We start from the raw sequence: 21,821 nt of genomic DNA, 5'->3' as shown, positions 1-21,821 counted from the left end.
GAGCAGGAAGAACCCCCTCCTCGTCTGGGCGAGATTTCCACACCTCAGTGGCGGTGGCGAGCGCTCTGCATGGCTCGCATTCAAATGAACTCGGCGCAGGCAGGCGGGCAGCGGTACCGGGGAGCTGCCACCCACCCGCGCTCCCACCCGGCCCCACGCCCGCGGAGCCGCTGGTGTTTTTGGGAAGGAGTCATTTGCCTGCCGTGGGGTTGGGGTTTTTGGGTCTGGCGGGAGCTGCGGTGTTGGGGTTTCCTGTTTACCCGCGCAGCTGTGCCGGCGGTTGGAGGGAGGTCGGGGCTGGAGGGAGGGCGGCGTTGGCCCGAGCATCACCGGTGCCAAAACATCGCCCGTGCCCACAGCGGCTCCGGGGTCCAAGGCCTGCGTGCAGAACTCCGGCCAGCAAAAAGCTTTTTATGAAAGCAACAGCAGCCATCGCTGGTAGATGCTGCGTGCGCATAATTAATTAAACTGCATGATTAGTAACACTGCATTATTGATAAAGGCATGGAGGGCGTCCCCACCATAACTAGAGGGCGAATGCCACCCTGACCCGGCAGCCCGGGACGCGGAGGCGAAACCCGGCGCTGGCAGCACCCGAACCCCCAAGGGCGCTGGCACGCGTGGGTGCGAAGCCTTCCCTCTCCTCTCCTCCCCTCCCCCGCGGCGGCAGGAGGGTGGGCAGCGGGGCCGGGCAGCGGGGCCGTGCCCCGGTCCCTCTCCCGGCCCGCGTCCCTCCCCCCTCGGCCCGTGTCCCCCCCGGGGCCGCGCGGCGCCGCGCGGGCGGGGCGGGGCGCGGAAGGGGCTTCTTGAAACCGCCGCGCGCTGATTGGCCGAGCCTCGCTCCGCCCCGCCCCCTCCTCCTCCTCACGGCTCCCCTTCCCTCCGTGGGGGCTCGGGGGGTGCCGGAGGGCGCCGTCCCCCCCGCGGTGCCCGCCCCCGGCCGCGGGGACAGGCGGGGACGGGCGGAGCAGGCGGGGACGGGCGGGGCGGGTCGCGGCTCCGGGCCGGGGAGGCCGCGGCCGCGGCGGGGGCGGGAGTGGGGGGGGAGTGAGGGGAAGGCGGGGGGGGTTGCGCGCCGCCGCTCGGAGCAACGGCGCCCCCTGGCGGCGTGCGGTGGCACCGGGACCGCGCGGACCCGCGGGGGTCGCGTGTCCGTGTGTCCCCTCGTGTCCGTGTGTCCCCCGTGGTGTCCGAGTGTCCCCCCATGTTCGTGTGTCCCCCCATGTTCCGTGTCCCTGTGTCCGAGTATCCCCGCGTGTCCGTGTGTTACCCCGTGTCCGTGTGTCCCCCTGTGTCCGTGTGTCCCCTGGCGGTGTCCGAGTGTCCTCCGTGTCCGAGTGTCCCCCCGTGCCCCAGTGTCCCCTGTATCAGTGTGTCCCCCGGCGGTGTCCATATCCCCCCATGTCCGTGTATCTCTCTGTGTCCGTGTGTCCCCCAGGGGGTCCCTGTCCCTGTGTACCCCGGGATCCTATGTCCCTGTGTCCAGGGATATCCCGTGTGTCCCCCCCACCCCATGAGTGTCTCTGTCCCTGTGTACCCCCAGTGTCCTGTCCCCATGTGCCCACGGGTGTCCTGTGTCCGTGTAACCCTTCCAGATGTACAAGTGTTGGTGGACTGTCCTGGGATGGCCCTGTCCTCATGTACCCCCTGAGTGCTCCTGTCCCCACAGATTCCCTGGGACTCTGTCTGCTCTTGTGGACACCTGGAGCTATTCCTGTCCCCATGGACCCGCCTCTTAGTCCTTGTTCACATAGGCCACCAGCACCTCCCAAAACTTCTCCAGAAAGTTCTCCTGCTGCCCAGGGAACTCCTGGTGCTCCCCATCCCTGTCAGTGCTGGACTCTGCCTGGGTGCCCCATGTCCCGTTCAAACAAACACTCATTGCTCTGAGCTTTGGTGTCCAAATTCAACCCAAACTAAACCCCACAACGAGTCAGAGCCTGGCTCAGTCCCGTGGCACACGTCCTCTCCCTGGCAGGGTAGGCAAGCTGGCCTTGAAATTAAGTAAATACCAATGGAGGAGTTGAAAAATAGGTTACCTTGTAATTGATTTTTTTTTTTTTTTTGCCTGCAGCTAAAGAAAAATTAGCCTCCCTGCTATCTTGTGCAGTGTGTTTGAGAATGTACTGGGGTGTGTAGTAGCTGAAGGGGTGACATGACAGCTCCTTGGCCCAGCCTTTCCCACTACCTCTCTTCTGAGGTTGGCTTTTTTTTGTCCCTTTCCCCAGCCTTTAAACTCCAGGGGCTGGCAGGGAAATCTAAAGCTTTGATAGCTTGGAGGAGCCAAGAACAGGACTCCTGGCAGAGTGATGCAGCCCTGATCCCATGCCAGGAGCCGTGGAAGAGCCCTTCTCTGAGGGAGACCCAGGATCGTGGGGTGCCAGTTTATCACCCTGTCCTCTCACCCTCTGCCACTGCCTCTGTGCCAGCCAGAGCTGCTGCAGCTGCCGTGGGTAGCAGAACCTGTCAGGATGAGAGGGGGATGCAAGGCAGGGCACCCCAATGCTGGTCCCTAAGCATCTGGAGGGCTCATCATCCCTGGTGTCCTTTGTACTCCCAGCCCAGGCTCTCCTCCTCGGTGGTGCAGAGCTCCTGATGCAGCAAGACATGAGAGTTTGATTTATGAAGTGCATTAGTATCACTTTTTTTCCTTTTCTCCATAACGAGCCATTTGTATGGCGGTGCCTGTGTGCTGCCCTCCCTTCTTCCCATCGGTGCACAGGTTTTGGGGGGCCTTTTCCAGGGAGAAGAGACCTTCAGCTCACCCACCCCTGCTACATTCTGGGGATATGGGGTCCCTGGACATCTCTCAGCGGCTGTGACTCCAGAGGCTGTGGGTACAGATTGTGAGGGTGCAGATTGTGGGTGATGATTGTATCCCATGGCTGGGAGTGGGATCCCTTCTAAGGGCAGTTTGGGACTCCCTGGAAGCCCATCCATGCCCATGGTGTTGTGGTCTCTCAGCAGTACAGGAGAGCTGGGGTCTCAGTCTCCACTAGCCCTGTGGACTCACAGGGTGCTGGGATTAGCTGTGGCTACATCAGCACCATCGCCAGCATCCCCTTAAAATCCAAGAAAACTACATTTCAACTAAGATCCACCTCACGCCGCAGCCCCTTTCGCCCACTGCCGAGCCCCTGAGCAATTCATCCTCCCAACTACTCCAAGAAGCAATAAAACCAATAGGTCATTTTTTTTTTTTTCCCCGCTCAGCAGTAATTAATGGTTTAATTAACACTCACGACATCCAATTCCCATTGCTTTGCATGAGCAGCCTCCGCTGCCGGGGCCTCTCTGCGAACTCTCCGGTAGGTGGGGGTGGAAAGGGTTAGCGGGGAGCTGGTGGGAGCCGCCGGCTGGAGGCCGCCCATCTGGCCCGGATTTCTCCCGAAGCTGCAAAGTTCTCCTCCTCCCGAGCAGCAGCGGCATATCCGACACGTTCCACAGCCTGCTCTGCTTTTGCACGGGCTTGTTTGCCGTGCGGCGCCTCTTGCAGCCCAGGCAGAACGCGGGCGCCATCAGCAACTCACGGCCCTCGTTATTTACCCCGAACGATTTTCCAGTATTTTAACACCAATCCCTGAGAAATTTTTGCTGTCCCAAGGAGAATAGCTGCTTGTAACCGGTTGCTAATTACAAGTATGAATGTCAATTAATTCATTTAGCTAATTATCCACTCTCTGAGCATCACGCACCAAAGAACTGTAAAAGACGGGCATATGGTGATGGATCAGAAGGAGGGAGCTGGTGCCGGCGTGCGCTCGCTGGGCGGCCGGGGCGAAGGGATGCAGGCAGCCGGAGAGCTCGGGAATTACAACATTATGCTAATTGGGCCTGGAAAACATCAACCCTCTCCTTGCAACTTTTGTTTGGAGGCTCGAGCGTGGGTCAAGCATCTGAAGTGTTTCTAATTGTGCTGTTCCCTCTGACTCTGACGAGTGGGAAGAATCATTTTCGCTGCACAGAACAAACCTTTTGATCCTAATCTCTGGCTGCAGAAACAAACAGTCCTAAGGAGGGAGGGAGAGATCCCTGAAGAGCTCCCTGGCCAGCGGCCTCGGTGCTAAAGGTGGGGAGATGCTCTGGAGGATGCTCGCTGTGATCTGGTTTGCAGGGCAAGTGGGTAGAGAAGAATGCTATTGAGAAATATCTTATTTGCTGTCCCAAAAGAGAATGCTTTAAAGGAAATGTTGTTTTCTGAAATGATGAAATTTAATCGCATCTGGGAGTGCAAAGACACCTGCAAGACATGGAAGGGGTTGTGCAGGGCGGAAGGGCCTCTCTGTTCCTGCTCTTGGAATGAAGAATGCAGATTTTATCCAAGCAGCTGAGCAGTGAATGCTCAGTGGGGTTAAAGTCCTCAGGCAACAATCTTCTTCCAGAGAGAATCTCCATCACCATAATCGGATCAATCACCTGGTGCAATGCAGCGCTGCTTCCTCCATCCCCCAAAGACTCCAAACCCCCTCAGGGGGTCATCACCCTGAGCTGGGCCCCACCTCCACCCCTGCCCAGCCCAGCCCTTGCAGAGGTATCCAGATGTTCCACCTCCCCTCTGCCTGAGTCTAGGGCTTTGATGAACATTTTCCACAACCAGCCTAAAATTTAGGTGGCTGAGGTAGGGGCTTTTGCCTTGTGTCAGTGCTTTGTTATTCTTATTTACCAAAAAAAGAGTGGGGCCTTATTTCCTGTTGAATTTGCTTAGTTATTTCTCTGCTGGCTTTCCAGTGGCAGTACTCGTGCTGCCGGTGCCTGCCGAGAGCTTTGATCAAACTCTTGTAGACTGATTACCAAGATTCACTTGTAAAAGTGTGTAAATCAAATACAACGAAACCCAATGGTCATTAACGTGGTGACGTGGCAATTTGCATTTTATTTCCTTGTTAAAAAAAAAAAGGTTTTGTGACAAGCCCTGTAAGAGGTACTTCAAAGGCGGCAGGGCCAAGGAGCAGCTGTGTGGAGTGGATTGACTTTAGAGAAGTTTTACCGAGTTTTTTTTTCCGGACAGTGAGCTTGGTGTCCGCACCTGCGTCTCTGGGGAAAATACTGATATTTTCAGGTAAGTTTAACTGAGTGCCCCTTGCTGAGGTGATGGGAGGAGAAGAGGATGATGAGTGGGCTGGGGAGGGGATCCCACAGCAGGAGCTGCTCCCTGGGGAGGGATGAAGGAAGCAGCAGCACCCCGCTCCGCAGAGCTGCTGGCAGCGCTCCGGTGCCTCCCGCCGCTCTTCCCGGCTCCGCAGCCAGCCCGACACATTCCCTGCTGCATCCAGAGCCAACCTCCCGAGCGCCGGCCATTTTCCAGGCGAGCGCAGATCTGCCAAGCGCTACCTTAAGAAAAGTTATGCGTGACCATATTTAAGGAAGCGGGAGGGGGTGTGCGCTGGCCCCATCCCAGGGCTCCGAGCCAGCCTGGCCTCGACGCCCGCGCCCGCAGGTGTCCGGACGCTTCTCCTCCGAGCCAGCCGTCGCCTGAACACCTCCCGCAAATGCTCAGCTTCTTCTGGCTGAGGTGAGGGCTGGGGGGAGCTGGGCACGATGGGGACAAGGGGGAAACCCCAGGGTCGGGTGAGCGGGAGCTGCTGTGCATACTTCCACTCCCGGCGGTGGAGCGGCGGCTTGTCCTGGCTTGCATCGGCGCTGGGCGGCTCTTCCAGGGGGAAGATGTAGGGTGAAAGGCCCTTGTGACCCTCTGCTCACTCGGGTGATGCTTTCTTGCCTTTGGGGTTTGCAGTGAGCTGTGCTGCTGCTCCATTGTGGTTGGCACTGGCGCCTTGTCCATGGGGACGTGGCATCCTCCGGCTGCAGCGGGGACAGCAGGCGAGAGCTGGGAATGTCAAGCCCCCCCAGGTCTTTCTGGGTGTGACAGGAGGAGTGCTGAGCGCTTTGGCTTGAATCAGCTTCTTTTCACTTAAAAATAGGAGCAGAAATTTGGGATGCATGGACACAGGGCTGCTGGGAATGGTGGCAGCATGGGGAGGGCAGAGGGATGTGCTGGGACTGGCAGAGGCAGTGTGGGTGGCACAATGCCATGGTGGTCTTCACCCCAGTAGCCTCAAATGAGGTGGTTGTGGCCAGGGTGACTACCACGGTGGGGACCACCACATCACCATGGTGTTCACCTGTGTTTTCCACCCCATGGTCTCAACCATGGTGACCCCCATTGTGAAGACCACAGAGTTAAGACCACCAGGGTGTCGACCTTTGCATCAGCTTGGTCTCCACTATGGTGGTTTCCAGCTTGGTGGTCTGAAACGTGGTTGTGTTGATGTTATGGCAATCTCCTCCCTGGGAACGCCGTGGGTGGCAGGGCAAAGGTGCCTGGGCTGGGCGGTGCTGTTGGGTATCCCCATGCATGTGAATTTTGGGCCTGGTGGTGTTGGCAGCTGCACCTGGGTGACATATGGCTCTGTTCTCCCCCTGCACTGGAGCCAGACCTTTGTCCCCTGGGACACTCCCTGGGGGACTTCGCCCCTATGCCAGCAAATCAGCACCAGCCTTCCTGGGAACCTCATGGGAGCTGCAAAGAGCACTCGGGCAAGGGTATGGATGGGGCTGTGGGCATGGCTAGGGCTGGGGATGCTTCACCCTGTGGTGGAGAGGGATGTGAGGGTGCTGGAGGTGTCCCTGCTGTGCTCACTCAGAAGCTTTCCCATGGGTGATGGCTGGGAAACCATCAGCCCCTTGTAAGAGGAGTCATCCTGTGTCTCGCTCTTGCCTTTGACCCTTGGTTTGCACTTTCATATCTTGCTTTGCTCCATGAACTCTAAGGAAACGTGATGTGTGGTCCCAAAAATACCGCTTGCAGTGCGTCCTGGCTTTTCTTCTGTGCTGGCCACCCTCCTGAGGTCCCACCGAGACCCACTGCAGGGAGCTGCTGTGTTTCCTCACCGTGCTGTGACCTGGCAATTCAGTCCCTCTTGTTCCGGTGGGGCCACATCCTGAGCAGCAGCTCTCATGCTGGAGACCCTGCTCCATCCTGATGTGCATGGGGTGATGGGGCTGAGCTGTGCTGAACATCTCCAATGCCACTTGCAGCAGGGCACTGCTGCTGGCAGTGGGACTGGCAGGCCAGGTCTCGGGGGATGGACAGCCCTCACTGCCCTGTCGAGATGGCAGAATTTCCCAAAGTAGGTCAGGTTAATTTTTTAACGCGTGCAGATTTGCTTGTTACCATGGATATTGCTCAATTATACACCAATAATCCGCCATGAGAACTTCATTGTCGCCGCTTTCTTCCCCACCATCTCCTCCATTTTTTCTTTAAATACTTCCAGGGAGGGGTAAGGTTGCACCGAGGGGCTGGGGTGGGGGGAGTAGGAGACAGAGATAGGTAAGATAGGGATTAAGTATTTGAGAGGTGGCACTGGGGTGGTGAGAGAGCTCTGAGGGCAGCTGGGGGTGGGTGGCTCAAGGTGTGAGGCTGCCCTGCTCTGCCCAGACCCACCCTAAAGCCCAGAACCTTGTCTCTCCTTCTCATCCACTGTCTTGGGGATGGCTGAAGCAAACACCCTGCTTTCAGTGGGCTCAAGGATTTGGGGGAATGACTGTTCTCCGGCATCTCTGCCCAACATCATCCTGGGGAGCTGCAGCACCCAGGAGGGCTTGCAGTGGAGGTTCATGCACAGTGGTGGTCCCCTGGTGATTTCTGAAGAGGCCAGCACTGAATTTCACAGCAGAAAACTTCCCTGGAGCTTGTGGGTGTTTTAGTGCCAGGGTATAGGGGTGCTGTGGGGTCCCTCTCCTCAGTATTTGCAGGGTTGTTGGTGTGTTTTCTTCTCTGTATCTTCCCTGTTTGCTCTGTGGGCTCTTCAGCAGCACAGGAAGTGAGCATGGCAGGAGACAAGGAAAATATTCTGCTGGAAGGGTTTTTTTCTCTAATGCAAACTTTTTTTTTTTTTTTTTTTGGGTAGAAGTGGGTCACTCGAGGGGTGACAGAGTAAGAGCATCATCGCCTGGGTACTGCATCCCGTTGCCATGGTGACCCGAGGGCTGCATCAGTCAACAGCTTTAAAAATGTGACAGTTGAGTGAGGCTGAAGATTCTAATGAGGACAGACACTTGCTCGCTTGGTTTCGATAACAAATACTCCATAAATACCCAGTGGCTGGATGGCTCCAGGTCTCTGGAGTGTAGCCAGGGCGCTCCCCTTCCCCAGGGAGGGAGCGTGGGCTGGGGCTGCCTGGAAAATAGCAGGGGGATGATGCAAAGCAGACAGCTCTGGGTATTTTACCCCCTTCTGCTAACGCAACCCAGAGGACAAGGTGACACGAATGCAGAGCCAGCAGCAGGTTTGGATTTCCAAGGAATGTGCCTCTGGTGCTGTTGGCTGGGGCTGTGGGGTGGAGCAGGACCACCCCCAGCCACCGCCTTGTGTCTGCAAGTGGGCAGAAACCCATCCTGTCAAACAGGAGAATAACTCTTGCACGGGCTCTTGCAAGGGCAGGTGAGCCACCAGGAAGCTCCCAAACCTCAATAACAAGCCTGGAGAGGTCATGGGGCTAGGGGAAAAGTCATGGGGCTGGGGAAAGCATGCTGCTGGGGCAGGGGTGGGAGGCTGTGAGAGGCTCAGCAGTGCTGTTTGTGTCTTGTTTTGTACTGACCACATTGGGTACACTCTGTGTGATGCCCCAGCTCCTGAGGGTGCAGGAGGCAAATCTACAGCTTCCACTTTTTTAATCCCATACATTGGGAAAAGAGCTGCTATCTCCAGCAGCCTAGATTTACCTGCATGGGAGAGGGATGTGTGCTGGCAAGCTGGGGGTATGCCAAGGGCCTGGCAGCGTTGTGTTTAAAAGCAAACTCTAAATAGGAAGCCTCTTCCACTTGTTTTTGCTGCAGCTCCCACACTGCTTTTCCTTGCAATGCCACCACAATGTCCAGCTGGGACACAGCCTGCAGGCACTCAAGGACACGCGATGCCCTTGTGGAATGCCAGGGCTTCGAAAGCAAAGGGGCTGGAGCAGGGCACAGCAGCATTGCTGGAGTCAGGTGCTTCCCATTTGCTGCCCCCAGTACCACCCATGGCAGCCTCAGCCCTGTCTGCTGCCAAAAATATGCCCCTGGCTGTCTTGTGACTGCAGCAGTGTCACTGCTCTGGCCAGGGGAGCTTCAAGGCACAGTCTTCTGTCACATGTAGCAACACGGGAAGCAGTGACAGCGTCACTGACTGAGGGGTTGGCCACAGCCCTGCAACGTGTGCGTGGTCCAGCTCCCCAGAATAGCTGGGACTCTTTCATCCAGGCTGGTGAGCGTGGGACCTGACCCCCATGGAATGGCAGGCACCTGCCCCAGGTCTGCCCTTCTCTGTTTCAGCTCTGACAGGCCCCTGATAGGTGCTGGAGAGGGGTCAGTGGTGTGGGGAGGGATGTCAGCATGGGCTGTGGGGACAGGGTGTGACAACCCGCCACACACACTGCCTTGTTCCCACCAGGAAACCGCCACTCCCATCTCTGCCAGCCCTGCCGTAACCAGAGCCACTCTTCTCCTTTCCAGGTGTCTCTTAAAAATGGTCAAGGGGAATATTATAGTCCCTGAAGACATCTTGAGCTTCTGTTGCAATGGCCTCCAGGTACCCCCCGTGCCGTGCAACTAACCCGTGGCTCCCTGTTGTGCCGCCGGCTACTAACCCAGCCTGTGCCAGGCAGATGCCAGCCTGTGCCAGGAGCTGCTCCCAGCCCTGCACCGGCCCTGGCTGCATCCTCTCCCAGCACATCCCCTCCCCATCAGCATTCCCAGCCTCATGCTGGCTACTGCAGGGCCAGGGCTCTTCCCACGGCTAGCAGCTTCTTCCCTAAAACTCAGAACTGTCAAAGGCCGGGAAAATGCCCGGCGGGATCTCGGGCCAGGCTGTCTGCTCACTCTGCAGCAGGCGGCTTTGGAGCTCTTTGCATTGCTGGCTCGTACCCCGGAGCCTGCTGGCTTCCCAAAATAGCTCTGTGCTACTCTTGTAGGCGCCTCTGCGTGCTGGGAAGCAGCCTGGGAGGTTCACAGAGGGGTTTGGAGGCTCCTGGAGTGGCTCTGGTGGCCTGGGGTTGGTGTCACTGTGGGATGGGGGCACCTTTGCCATCGGCTGGGCTCGGTGCCTGCTCTGCTGAGGCGAGGTTTGTGCCGTTCCCGGGATGTCGTGTACCAGTAGCTATGGAAACAGAGGTTAGACCCGTTGGAGAAAAATGCTATTCTGAGAGGCAGTGAGCTCAGGGCAGTCGAGAAAGCTTCATTTTCAGCACAAACCCATCTTTAAAAGAATCCGGGCAAAGCAGAGGGCAGAGAAGCTGCTGCAGTGGGACTCTCGCAACAAGTGCTGAGCGCAGGAGCTGCAGCGGGAGCAGAAAGCGGAAGGAAGGGCTGTGACGAAGCCCAGACAGCTCCTCGTGTCTCCTCAGTTACTCACCAGGCTAACTGAGTTCACCCCTTGTGTAACACGACTCACTTGACATCTCCCCATCGGCTGTTTTCCCTGCCAGCACCGCCACACCTCCTCTCTCTCCCACCCTGCTTCCCACCAGGCTGCCAGGGGAGCTGCTCTGTGCCCAGCAAATAGACAAGTCAGCAAGGAACTTATTTTTCTGCCCAAACAACCCCTAACTGAGGATGCTCCTCCTCTGCTGCTTGTACCACGCCACCAAGGAACCTATTTTACTGCCCAAACAACCCCAAACTGAGGATGCTCCTCCTCTGCTGCTTGTACCACATAGCTTCCAGTGCTTCCTTTGGTGAAGGGGAGGTGTTGGTGGAAGGCGTGGATCGCTGTCCAGCCCCAGCAGAGCAAACCCACCCTGTGCTGCAGCACCCTAAAAATGAAGCTGTCGGGGAGAAAAATTTCTTCTCAGAAAACTGATTAACTTTGGGAGGGGTTTCTCGTGGTGTTTGTGAGGGAGCAGTGGGGTTAGGTGATAAATGGCCTGAAAACCCGGAGAAGCTTTTTTTAGAGGGATTTTTTCCCTTTTGGCTGCGGGCACCTTGTCTTTGGCAAAGGCTGGGTTGGTTTGGTGATGTCCAGGGGTGTGCAGGGCTTGGCTTCTCCCGGCTCTGTGTGGGGAGCGTCTTTGTGTGTCCCTATTCTCTCAGGGGATTTGCTTCCCATTTGGGTAAAACGCAGCTTTTGTGCCCCACAGGGCTCGACCTCTCCACCACGTCCCCGAGAGCCAGAGGAGCGGGAGGAGGCGCCGGGGGCCATGGCGAGCCCCTCGCCTGCCCGCAACCCCACCGAGGTGCAGATGAGCCAGCTGGTGCTGCCCTGCCACACCAACCACCGCGGCGAGCTCAGCACCGGCCAGCTGCTCAAGTGGATCGACACGGCCGCCTGCCTCTCCGGTGAGCCATCCTCTCCCTCTGCAGCCCTCATCCTGCTGGGCTGCCAGGGAAGGCACCAGGCAGAATCCACAGGAGCCAGCTCATCAGCAGCATCCCTGGCAGTCCAGTGCCTCGGAGTGACGCCAGCTGGGGACCCACGTCATGCGATTTTGCTGAGTAATTAGCAAACAGGAGCAGGACGAGAAGGGGAGGAGACGTGCACTGCAGCATGCATGCTGGCTTGGGGACAGATCAAAATCTGTGCCTGCTTCGTCTATAATGCTGCCCTTTTCCTTGCCTGGTGTGCTGGGCATGGGGAGACCGGGCTGGTGGCATCTCTGGTATACCAGCAGCAGCTGGAGTGGGCTGAGCTCCTCTACTCAGCACGAAGCAACGGAGCTCACCAGCTCAGCCAAGCATGGGGAGGTTATGACAGGGAAACGCGAGCAATTCTGCAGTTGGATGAGGTTCCCAGAGCAGTTTTGCATCCTGAGGTTCCTGGAGTCCCAAGGGAAAGCTGCACTGGCAGAGCGGCCTTGAAATATTTGCTGTGTATGGGGAGATAGAATCAGCTGCTGGTGCATCTCCACAGCTGCAAACTTATGGAAGGAAAGCAAATACCAGCACACCCTCCAAACTATTAAACATCTGCAAACCTGCAATGCTGTGGGAGGAGAAACCCCAAATCCCACTCTGCAAACACAGCAATGGGCATCAGCAGGGAAAGGGACCCTGGCTGGGTGTCACCGGTGTCACCAGCATGGGGCAGAGGAGCCCTCGTGGCCCTCGCACCCTCACCACGTTGCTGCAGGTTGCTGATGCAGTTTGTTTTTCCTTTCCAGCCGAGAGACACGCCGGCTGCCCGTGCGTCACGGCTTCCATGGATGATATCTATTTTGAGCACACCATTAGGTAAATACTCCCCACTGGCAGGGCATGCGTAGGGGAACGCAGGGGTTTTTCCCATCTGCCAGCTGCAACGTGGACAGGAGCTGGAGCTGGAGCAGTGCTCCTGGGAGAGGAGGAGATGTGGTGGCAGTGCCGGGCTCACAGGGCAGCCAGGGGCTGAGGCTCAGTCTCTGCTGCAGGGCTGTGGATGGACTGTCTGCTCTGATTTATCCGCTGTCTGGTCGCCTGGGGAGCTCCTGCTGCGTTGGCTTCCCGGTATTTCCCCCAGCGCCAGCTCCTCCCTGGCTTTGTTCAGGAAATAGCTCTGATTTAGCGCTCTGGAAAAGTCAAATCTTGCAAATCGTGCCTTTGAAGGGGCTGTGTGGGTGGCTGAGGCGTGGTGGGGCTCACCCACCCAGCGGGTGCTGGGGGAGCTGGGACCTCCCGGCTTTGTGAGGCTGGGCATTGCCTGGTCAAAATTCCATCCCAGGCTCGTCCTGGCATCCCCTGGTGCTACCCTACAGAGGTGCCACCTCTGATTCCCGGAGCCTTTGGGATGTCCTGTGTCAGGCGACAAAGTTTCTCCTGACCTGAGGGGACAAAAACCCTCCCAAGGTTCCACCCACCACAGGCTCCCAGTATGGAGACCATTCCCAGCCAGCATTCCCGAAGTAGTCTCCTCCTTTTGTACCCCCAGTAAGCCCAGGTACTGCCACCCACCTTTACTCATCTCTCAGAGCCCCCACACCCCCTGTGCCTGTCTGTTCCCAGCTGGGAACCATTCCAGGGGGCTCCCTGGGGGTTTGCCATGCTATACAGGATCTTTGCAATATAGGATCCGTGCTGCCCAGCAGTTCCTGCCTTGCCATATGGGATCCATGCAGTACAGGATCCATACTGTCCAGCCACTCCCTGCTGTGCAGCTCTGCCTGCTGGGGCAGGCACCATTGTGGGTACCCAGGGCTGGCACTGGGGTCCCTGCCTGTCAGCTGATTTGTTTGGCACTGAGAAGTCTAACTCATTGCTGTGTTTTACTGTCATTCCCAGGAAATGCTGACCTCACACTTTAGCCCTATGACATGAGGTGCCCATCACCCTGGGGCTCTGCTCCATGGCAAATCCACAGTGTGGGGATGTGGTACAGCCGTGGTGCAGAGGTGGCACCACTGGGGCTGATACCCTGCTCCTGGGGCAGCTTTTCCTGGGACATTTTCCCCAACTCTCCTGGGTTTCAGGAGCAGGGAAGAACAGCACAGCATTACATCAAGCCCTGCAAAGCATTTGTCCCTCCTTGGGGCGAGCTGGGCACTGCTCCAAGGGGGCAGGGAATTTGTGCTGCTCCTGGCTCAGATCCCACTTGCTGTGGTCCAGCTTAAGGCTCCGAGCAAGGGGCCTGGCAAGGATTTCCTGCAGAGCTGTTGGAAGGTGGAGGAGTTTTGTGTCAGATCTCCTCGCCCAGCTGTTTGTGCTTTCTGCTGCCCTTGCTCTGCGGGGAAGAGGGAGGGAGGAGCTAGAGGTGCTTGAGGGCACAGAGGAGACCCCAAATTATCACTGGCTTAAAACTCACTGGCTGGGCAGCAGACTGTCACCATCCCTGTGTGGAAGTGCAGACTGGGGAGGATAACACATACCCTTGAGTGGGGCTTCGTGTGGCATTTATGGCTCTGCCTTCTACTGTTTGATAAAGACAGAGAAGATAAAGTATTTTTGGGGCTATATATAGACATGTGGGGCTGCCAGGATGCCTGCCTGGCCCCTTGCCCTTGCATGCCCCTCGCCACAAACCCATCCAGAGCATCCATCTGGCTGCTTCCATCGCCTCTAACCCTCTCCCCACATTTGCTTTCTCTTTCTGCCCCAGCCAGCCGTCTGTAAGCCCTGCTGGGCAGCGGGACGGGAGGAGCGGTGTCGGGTACGGACGTGTTTGGCCCTAGAGCAGCCAGCCTAGCACAGCGCTGCCGTGAGTTGGGAGCCTTAACCCCACTGACGTGGCATGGCATGTGGACAGAGGCTGCTCACGTAACCCTGCTAACGTTTTGGCATGTCACCAGCCCGGGGTCCGTGCTGGGGGACGGCCAGAGGCACCAGCTCATGCCACTCCTGCTCCAGCCAGAGCCAACGTGCAGAGCGTGTCATTTACAGAGCTCATTTGTAGCCTGAAGTCACGTGTAAAGGCACACTCTGACTGTCCCTCCCTTCTGGTTTTGAGAAGTGGTGGTTACAGGGTTTATTTTCCCCACTGAGTTTTCTAGCACTGGCGTCTTTTGGGGAATAAGGAATATGCCTGATTTAAAAATGTATTTGGTAAAGACTACTGTCAGGGTTACTAAAAAGTTAAATTTTCTCATTCCATGGGTACCAGCCTGGAGTAGCTCAGGCTGCAAGGCCAGAATTGTCTGTGTGTGTACTCTGAAGCCTGCTGAAGGCACAGAGGAGAGCAGCAGTTTGCTGCCAGCAGATGTTTCATTTAAGAGACGATGCAAAATGCCCCTGGCTGGTCCCTGCCATCTCCCAGCATCTCCATTGCTTGTGGGGAAGCCCGTGGCTGGTCCAGTTGTGCAGGACAGTGGATGCAAGACTGGAGAAGCTGTTTGCTCTGGCAGGAATGTGCATGCCCACGTGGGGAGGGGGTGCCAAGTAAGTCTCGGGCACCTCTGCATCCCTCAGGTGTCCTGGCAGCACCCCAGACCTGGCGACCCCTTGCACACAGCCGCTCAGGGGTGATATATCACTGCTCTCACATCTCAGGGGTGGCTGTCCCCATGTCCTGCTGGCCATCTGGCATGTCCCACAGTCCCAGGAAGCCTTACCACAGCCTTACCAGTGAGCTGGAATGCCTTGGCACCTCGGAGGGAGCTGCTCAGTGGCTGTTGTCCCTCAGTAACCCCACACTCTTTCTCCTCTTCCTGTTTTTCAGCGTTGGGCAAGTTGTCAACATCAAAGCCAAAGTGAACCGAGCCTTTAACTCCAGCATGGAGGTTGGTGTGTGTCCCTGCCCCCCCTTGCTGTGTGCCTAACCCCACCAGCCACATGGCCAAATCCCCAAATCCTCCCACAGTTCCCAGCTTGAATCCCATATATTCATCGTTTTTGGCTAGGTCTGGCCAGGGCTGCATGGTGGGATGTGGGTCCCTGGGGAGCAGAGCCAGCTCTCAGGGGTGCTGTTCCCTCTCCCAGGTGGGCATCCAGGTGAGCTATGAAGACCTGTGCAGCGGGAAGCACTGCAGCATCTGCAAAGCGTACGCCACCTTCGTGGCACAGGGCCCCTTGGGCAGCAAGGTGAGCAGTGGCTGGTGCCTGGGAGGACTCTGTTGCCTGCTGCACAGAGGCAGTAAGGAAATGGCCTCTGTGGGGCTGGGCTGGGCTCAGCTTTCCATCACAGCTGTTCATGGGTCAGGGATTTCCTGTCCCGTACTTGGGGGATGCGTGGTGGGTGGCTCTTGGCCCCTCTCTGGGCATGGAGGGCACCTGCTCGCTGCTGCTGCTGGTCCCCAGCAGGACTGCACCCTGTCCCATCCCTTTGCAGGTGAGGCTGGAGCCGCTGACCCCGCAGACAGAGGAGGAGAAGATCGAGTACAGCATCGCCGCCGAGCGCCGCCGCATGCGCCTGGTGCACAAGGACACCCTCAAGGACCTTCTCACCAGCAGCCCCCAGGAAACTGGTACTGTGCCCTGCAGCCTGGGCTCCCAAAATAGCCCTGACACCCACTGGTGACATCCCACTTCCTCAGCAGGATGTTGGTGGTGATCACCACATGGGGGTTTGGGAATGCCCTGGCCGTGGCGGGATAGGGATCAGCCCCACCATACCAGACTTCCCGGCCTGGAGGTTTGGGGAGGGTTAATGCAGTGGGAGGGCAGCTGTGGGGAGAGGAACAAGGGCTGGTGGGGTGCTGGGAGAGGGGTCCTAGTGGCCATACAACACACTGAACCCCGTTATCCCCCTGTGGCAGAGCGGGAGACGCGGGACGGCAGCGAGGCGGTGCCGGCGGAAAGGACACGGGTGGAGAGCGTGGAGCTGGTGCTGCCTCCACATGCCAACCACCAGGGCAACACCTTCGGTGGGCAAATCATGGCCTGGATGGAGAATGTGGCCACCATTGCAGCCAGGTGACCCGACAAGGGGTTCAGGGTCAGGGGATGACATGCTTGGAGGGGACCCATGCAGCTGAGTCTGGCCACAGCTGGAGTGTAGGGATTCTCCAAAGGGATGGTCCCCAGCAGGCCACCCATGGGTGACACTGCACAGGGAGTCCCACAGGTGCATGGTGCTGAAGGACCCCAGGGAAAAGTTCACACTCATTGCAGTTGGCTCATTGTTCCTTCTCATGGCTGGCTTTGGCCACTGGAATCCAGGAGTGACATTTTTTTGGGGTCTCCTTGTCTCTGGCTGGGTCGGGGAGGCTGCATGGGGCTGCCATGGCATGGGGCCATGACTGGGGGGTAACACCTGTCCCCACAGCCGGCTGTGCCATGCCCACCCCACGCTGAGGGCCATTGAGATGTTCCACTTTCGGGGACCATCACAAGTTGGAGACCGCCTGGTGCTCAAAGCCATCGTCAACAACGCCTTCAAAAATAGGTGGGTGCCGGAGGTGGGGATCCCCTTCCCACCCTCTCCACAGCCTTCTGCTCCCTCATCCCTTCTTTCTGGCAGCATGGAGGTGGGGGTCAGCGCCGAGGCCTATGGCCAGGAGATGTCCATCAGCCGCAGGCACATCAACAGCGCCTTCATGACCTTCGTGGTGCTGGACGAGGAGGGGCATCCCCGCACGCTGCCCATGGTGGCACCCGAGCCAGGGGTAAGGACCAGCAGGGCTGGCTTCCCCCCAGCCTGGCAGCACGGGACCCCCGGGAATCCCACTCAGCAAAACAAATGCAGTTTTATGATGATGGAAATGAAATTGCTCGATAGCAAGTGAATTAAATTGATTGCTCGGTATAACTAATAAAATAAACCACTTGCCTGTGCAAGAGATGGAGATGTATTAGCCATGCAAGGCTTAACAGAGTATTGCCTGCAAATTCCAACTCATCTTTTAGGGGAAGGAACGTTGAGCTTGTTTTTTACCTTTCAAAGTATCCTAATCCCATAATTTGCTGGGATCCAAATATTTAGGGAAATCTCTCATGAGAGCACAGCAGCAAAGTAAACGCTCATGCATCTCAGCTTCTCCTGGGCTGATCCTTGTCCAGCTCCCTGATTTTTTTGATGCCTTAAAACTAGGATCTCCCACTGTGATGGAGATAATCTCATGGCCAAAGTCGGACCCCCTGAAACCTCCTCTCATCCATTTTAAAACACCACACTAGCACTTTCTTCAAAATAAGGTGCTTTTTTTGGCTTTTGTTTCCCCAGTAGAGGACATTTTCAGGCGCTAGGGTACACCGGTTTTTTTTCAGAGGCTGTGCCACAACAAGGGTTTTCCCTAATGTGCCAATGCACATCCACTTGATCAGAGCAATGGTGACAATGCTGGAATAACTCACAATTAATCACAGACCATCACTGCAGTGTGGCCAGGGTGGCAGCTGGCAAGCAAGGGGGAACTTCACTGTCCAGCCCTTCCCTGCTGAATGTTTTACCCACTCCCAAAAAGACATGATTTTTTTTTTCATCCTCCTTTTCCTATTAACTTAATTGCCTTTTCCCATTTATCAGGATGGAGAAAGGAGGTACAGAGAAGCCAGTGCTAGGAAAAAAATTCGGCTGGACCGGTGAGCAGCAAAACGAATGGGATATGGGGATGGAGGAAAGAGGAAAGGGAGGCTCAGCCCTGGGGTGCAGGGACACTCTGGGGGTGGTTTGTGTCCCCTCATAAGGGAAACTGTTCTTTTGCTGCAGAAAATACGTTGTCTCCTGCAAACAGACCGAGGTGCCACTCTCCGTGCCCTGGGACCAAAGCAACAAGGTAGGATGATCCCCTGTGGGAGCTGCTGCCTCCTGCTCCTCCTCCTGCTCCCTCTCCTGCCCCTGACATGCTGCCCCTGCCCCAGGTTTATCTGAGCTACAACAACGTGTCTGCGCTGAAGATGCTCGTGGCCAAAGCGAATTGGGTGCTGGCCAGAGAAAAGGAGAAGGTACCAAACCCTGTCCCTTCTCCCTCAGCCCCAAAACGCGGGCAGTCCCAGTGGGAACAAGTCCCAGCTGTGCCCTGTGCTCCCGCAGGTGCGGATGTACACGCTGGAGGAGGACAAGTTCCTGTCCTTCCGCATCGAGATGTCCGTGTGCATCACGGCCAGCCGAGCCTTCTCCCTGCTCTCCAACCTGCGGCGCCGGCACGAGTGGGACAGCCACTACGTGTGAGTGCTGCAGTCTCCCCAAAAAACACACCCCAGGCTCAAGCCTTGTGCTCGAGCATCCCTCTGGGCATCCCTGGGAGCCCGTGTGGTGCTTTGCTTGCTCTTAGAGACCCTCACGGTGTGTCCCTGTCCTGGCTCCATCTGGGCTGATGGCTGCGCTTTGCTGGAGCAAACACCAATTTTGGGTCTCCCGAAATATTTTGGGTCTGTAAATGTGTAAGGCCCAGATTCAGGGGGCACGGCAGGGTTTCTGTGACCATTCCCCTTCCCTTACAGGAGTGCTGAGCTTGTCCAGAAGGTCGATGACGACGACATGATCTATCACGTGGTGAGCCAGAAGCTCAGAAATGAGAAAAAACCACAGGATTTCGTTATCCTGGCGTCCCGGCGCAAGCCCTGCAGCAAGGGGTGAGTGTCCAGCCCCACCCCTGCTCCCTGCCATCCAAGCTGTGCCAGCTCACCGGGCTCTCTTGTCCCCAGGGACCCCTACGTGGTGGCCTTTCGGTCGGTGACGCTGCCCACCCACCCTGCCAGAGCCGAATTCACGCGGGGGGAGACGCTCTGCTCCGGCTTCTGCATTTGGCCAGAGTCAGAGGAGATGAGCAAGGTGGGTGCTGTGGCTGTGTTCCCACGGCCCATAGGGGAGGCTGCTCCCTCCCCTGTGCCCCTGCTGACCTTGTCCTGTGCCTTGCAGGTGGCTTACTACAACCAGGCTATGCCGGGGTACCTCAACTATGTCACCACCAACGTGGCAGGACTGTCCTCTGACATCTGCTCCACCTTTGAAGCCTGTGAGAAGTTCCTGCTGAAGAACAAGCAGGACCTGATCTCACGGCTGCAGGACTTCTAGAGCCACGGCCCCCTGCTGACAGACGGACAGACAGATGAGGGGACACTTCTGTGGTGGAAGGGAACGTGGGATGGTGGCATCCAGGCCCTGCCTCCCTGGGGGCTTTGGTCCCAGGGGCTGGGGAGGAGAGGCATTACTGTACCACCTCATCCCCTTGCACTGACATGTCATACCTTTTCTTCTTTCTTTTTTAAAATTTTATTTAGAAATTTTATAAACTGATGTACAGGACTTGGTTTTCTAGTTCACTTAACGCTACTTGAATCTTTATATGATCCAAAATCTTCCCAAACCAGATTTTTTTTTTTTTACTAGTTCTTGGTGGGGCATAACTGGTTCCTTTTAAGGCAGCAAAGGGAGAGAGGGGGCAGTGATGTGGGGTGGGTGCTGTACCCCTCCCTGGTGTAGGGATGGCTGGTGGAACATCCCACTCTTCCCCAGTGCTGCTCCTTTTCCAGGGCAGGGCTGGCAAACAGCCCCTACTCCTTCTGGGCTGAAATCCCACCCATGGAGCTGTGGAAGGGGCAGCAATAAAAGTGTTTTGAAAGGACAAACATCCATATGTGCTCTGGGTGAGTGTCTGCTCCAGGGGCTTGCTGTGTGGAGAGCTTGGAGCAGGGATCCTGCAGCCACAGCACACCGGGGGCTCAGGTGGAGGTGGGGTCCTTTGAGGCAGGACTGTGCTGCAGGGAAGGGATGGTGCTCCGTTTAAGTGGCTTTTGGGGACAGCCCTCCTTGTCCCCCTCTGCTGAGTGCACCAACACCTTGAGATGTAAACCTCAAACTGCCTCAGAGGTGCTGAAAATGGAAAAGACAGGGCCAAACCTTGTTCCCTTAAGTCTGAGAAAGCCAACAGAATGAAGCAGGGGTGGCAGTGGAAGTGCTACTCATCAGTCACAGCACAGGGGACATCTGCCCTCAGCCACAGGCCTGTGGAGAGCCTGTGGAGGTTTTCTGATGGCACTGAGGTTTCTGGAAGGCTTGCCACCTGCTGGAATATGAGTGAGCCCTGGAAGCCCTTAGGGATGCAGAGCTTTGGGCACAGCAGGTTTTAGAGGTGCCAGCTATGCTCTTGCCTGTGCCTGTAGAGACTTGTGCTTAACCCCAAGGATTGGTTTTGTAGAGCTTAACCATGAGCAAGTGATGGTGATGCTGTAGTCGGGGTGAGACGAGGACATGGAATACCAGAAATGACCACAGGGTCTTTTCCAGGACCCCAGGTGTCCCTCTGCAGCACCCAGTCTCTTTGCCACCCAAATTCCCCACACAGTTTGTAAGCAGAAGGAGCTCCTGCCCCTCTCCTGTGGCCACCAGCCAGTGGCTCCCACCCCTGGGCTGGTTGTGGCCATAAACCCCTAATCTCTGCTGTATCTCCCATCATAAACATCTCAGCTCAAGGCCTGGCATGGCTGTGCCCTGACTCCAAAAGGTAAAGCCATCTCAGGCTGAACATAGTACAAAACATTCAGTTTTTATAGAGCCCTCTTATCTCCCAAAACTCAGAGCAAGCCTGCCTTTTTATCACTGGGATGAGAGCCATCCTTTCTACTAGGAATTGCTGCTGCTTGATTAAGTGGAGGGGATGATGTATTTGCCTGAACATTAAACTTTAACTGACCTCTCCTTCTCCTTAAGTATTGTGCTTTTTCTCGCTGGGAGGCCCTGGTCAGCCCTGGCTCCAGCCTGGCTGGGTCCCTGAGGATGCAGGGTGATGGAGCAGCAGTGACCTGGGGGCATGGCAGAGCGTGCTTTGTGCTTCTGGAAGGAAACTGCAGCCCTACAGCATCTGCTGGCCCTCAGGGGGGCATGGACAGCAGGACTGGGCAGCTTGGAGCATCTCTGGAGCACTCAGCTTGACTGCCTCATCCCACAGAGGAGGAGGGACCTGCTGGAGACTGTCCTTACCAGCCTTTCCCAGAGCCCTTTCTCTGCCCTCCCCAAATGCACAGCTCTGGGACCAATTCAGCAATCAATCACCATTTTTCTTATTCCCTTGATATAAAAAAAAAGGGAGTTACCCCCTGCTCTGAGCAACCTTCCAACCTGCAGCTTCTTAGCATGAAAACACCTTGGAGCTGCTAATTCTTGCATGGAGACAGGAATCATTTGGAGGGGCAGATCTGGGACCTTGGGAGCAGCAGGGCTCTGTGCTGGCTGCTGGCAGAGCCCATCACTGCCTTCCTGGCCAGGATGATGCAGGGAAGAAAGCCCCTCCTAAGGACCACGGTGCCTTCCCTGGGCCCCTGCCATCCAGGGGCTGCTGGAGGATGGAGCAGGGAAAAATCCCCAAAATGCCAAGAAGCGTTTGGAAAAGAAAAGGCCATGAAGACAGCTGGGGATTTACAGGCCAGCGCTCCAGGTTGGATGTGGGCGCCTTCTCCAGTGTGCTGCCATCATGAGAAGGTTTAAGGACCTGATTTTATAGATGCCTAGATAAATACATGGAGCTAATATATCACAATACAGGGTCTATTTATCTGCTTTG

General features: G+C 56.7%; 1 protein-coding gene across 6 annotated transcripts; it reads left to right on the top strand.

The window, feature by feature from the left end:
• Window positions 1-5,110: 5,110 nt before the first annotated feature.
• ACOT11 (acyl-CoA thioesterase 11) lies at window positions 5,111-20,959 on the top strand. Of its 6 annotated transcripts, XM_088169694.1 has the most exons (18): window positions 5,402-5,512; window positions 9,496-9,571; window positions 11,118-11,316; window positions 12,138-12,207; window positions 14,045-14,095; window positions 15,101-15,161; window positions 15,361-15,462; window positions 15,710-15,845; window positions 16,137-16,293; window positions 16,646-16,765; window positions 16,841-16,985; window positions 17,846-17,901; window positions 18,029-18,095; window positions 18,181-18,264; window positions 18,353-18,486; window positions 18,763-18,894; window positions 18,967-19,093; window positions 19,181-20,959. In XM_088169694.1, exons 1-18 carry the CDS (start codon window positions 5,490-5,492, stop codon window positions 19,334-19,336), a joined length of 1,896 nt encoding a protein of 631 aa, XP_088025820.1. In that variant the 5' UTR covers window positions 5,402-5,489; the 3' UTR covers window positions 19,337-20,959. The 6 variants fall into 6 exon arrangements, with proteins under 6 accessions (XP_014726076.1, XP_088025822.1, XP_088025820.1 ...); XM_088169696.1 differs by lacking the exon at window positions 9,496-9,571 and having other exon boundaries at window positions 5,396-5,512; XM_014870587.2 differs by lacking the exon at window positions 14,045-14,095.
• Window positions 20,960-21,821: the final 862 nt, after the last annotated feature.

This window comes from Sturnus vulgaris, chromosome 9, assembly GCF_052056855.1.
Source record: "Sturnus vulgaris isolate bStuVul1 chromosome 9, bStuVul1.hap1, whole genome shotgun sequence".
NCBI lineage: Eukaryota > Metazoa > Chordata > Aves > Passeriformes > Sturnidae > Sturnus > Sturnus vulgaris.
This window is presented reverse-complemented; position numbering and strand designations above follow the sequence as displayed.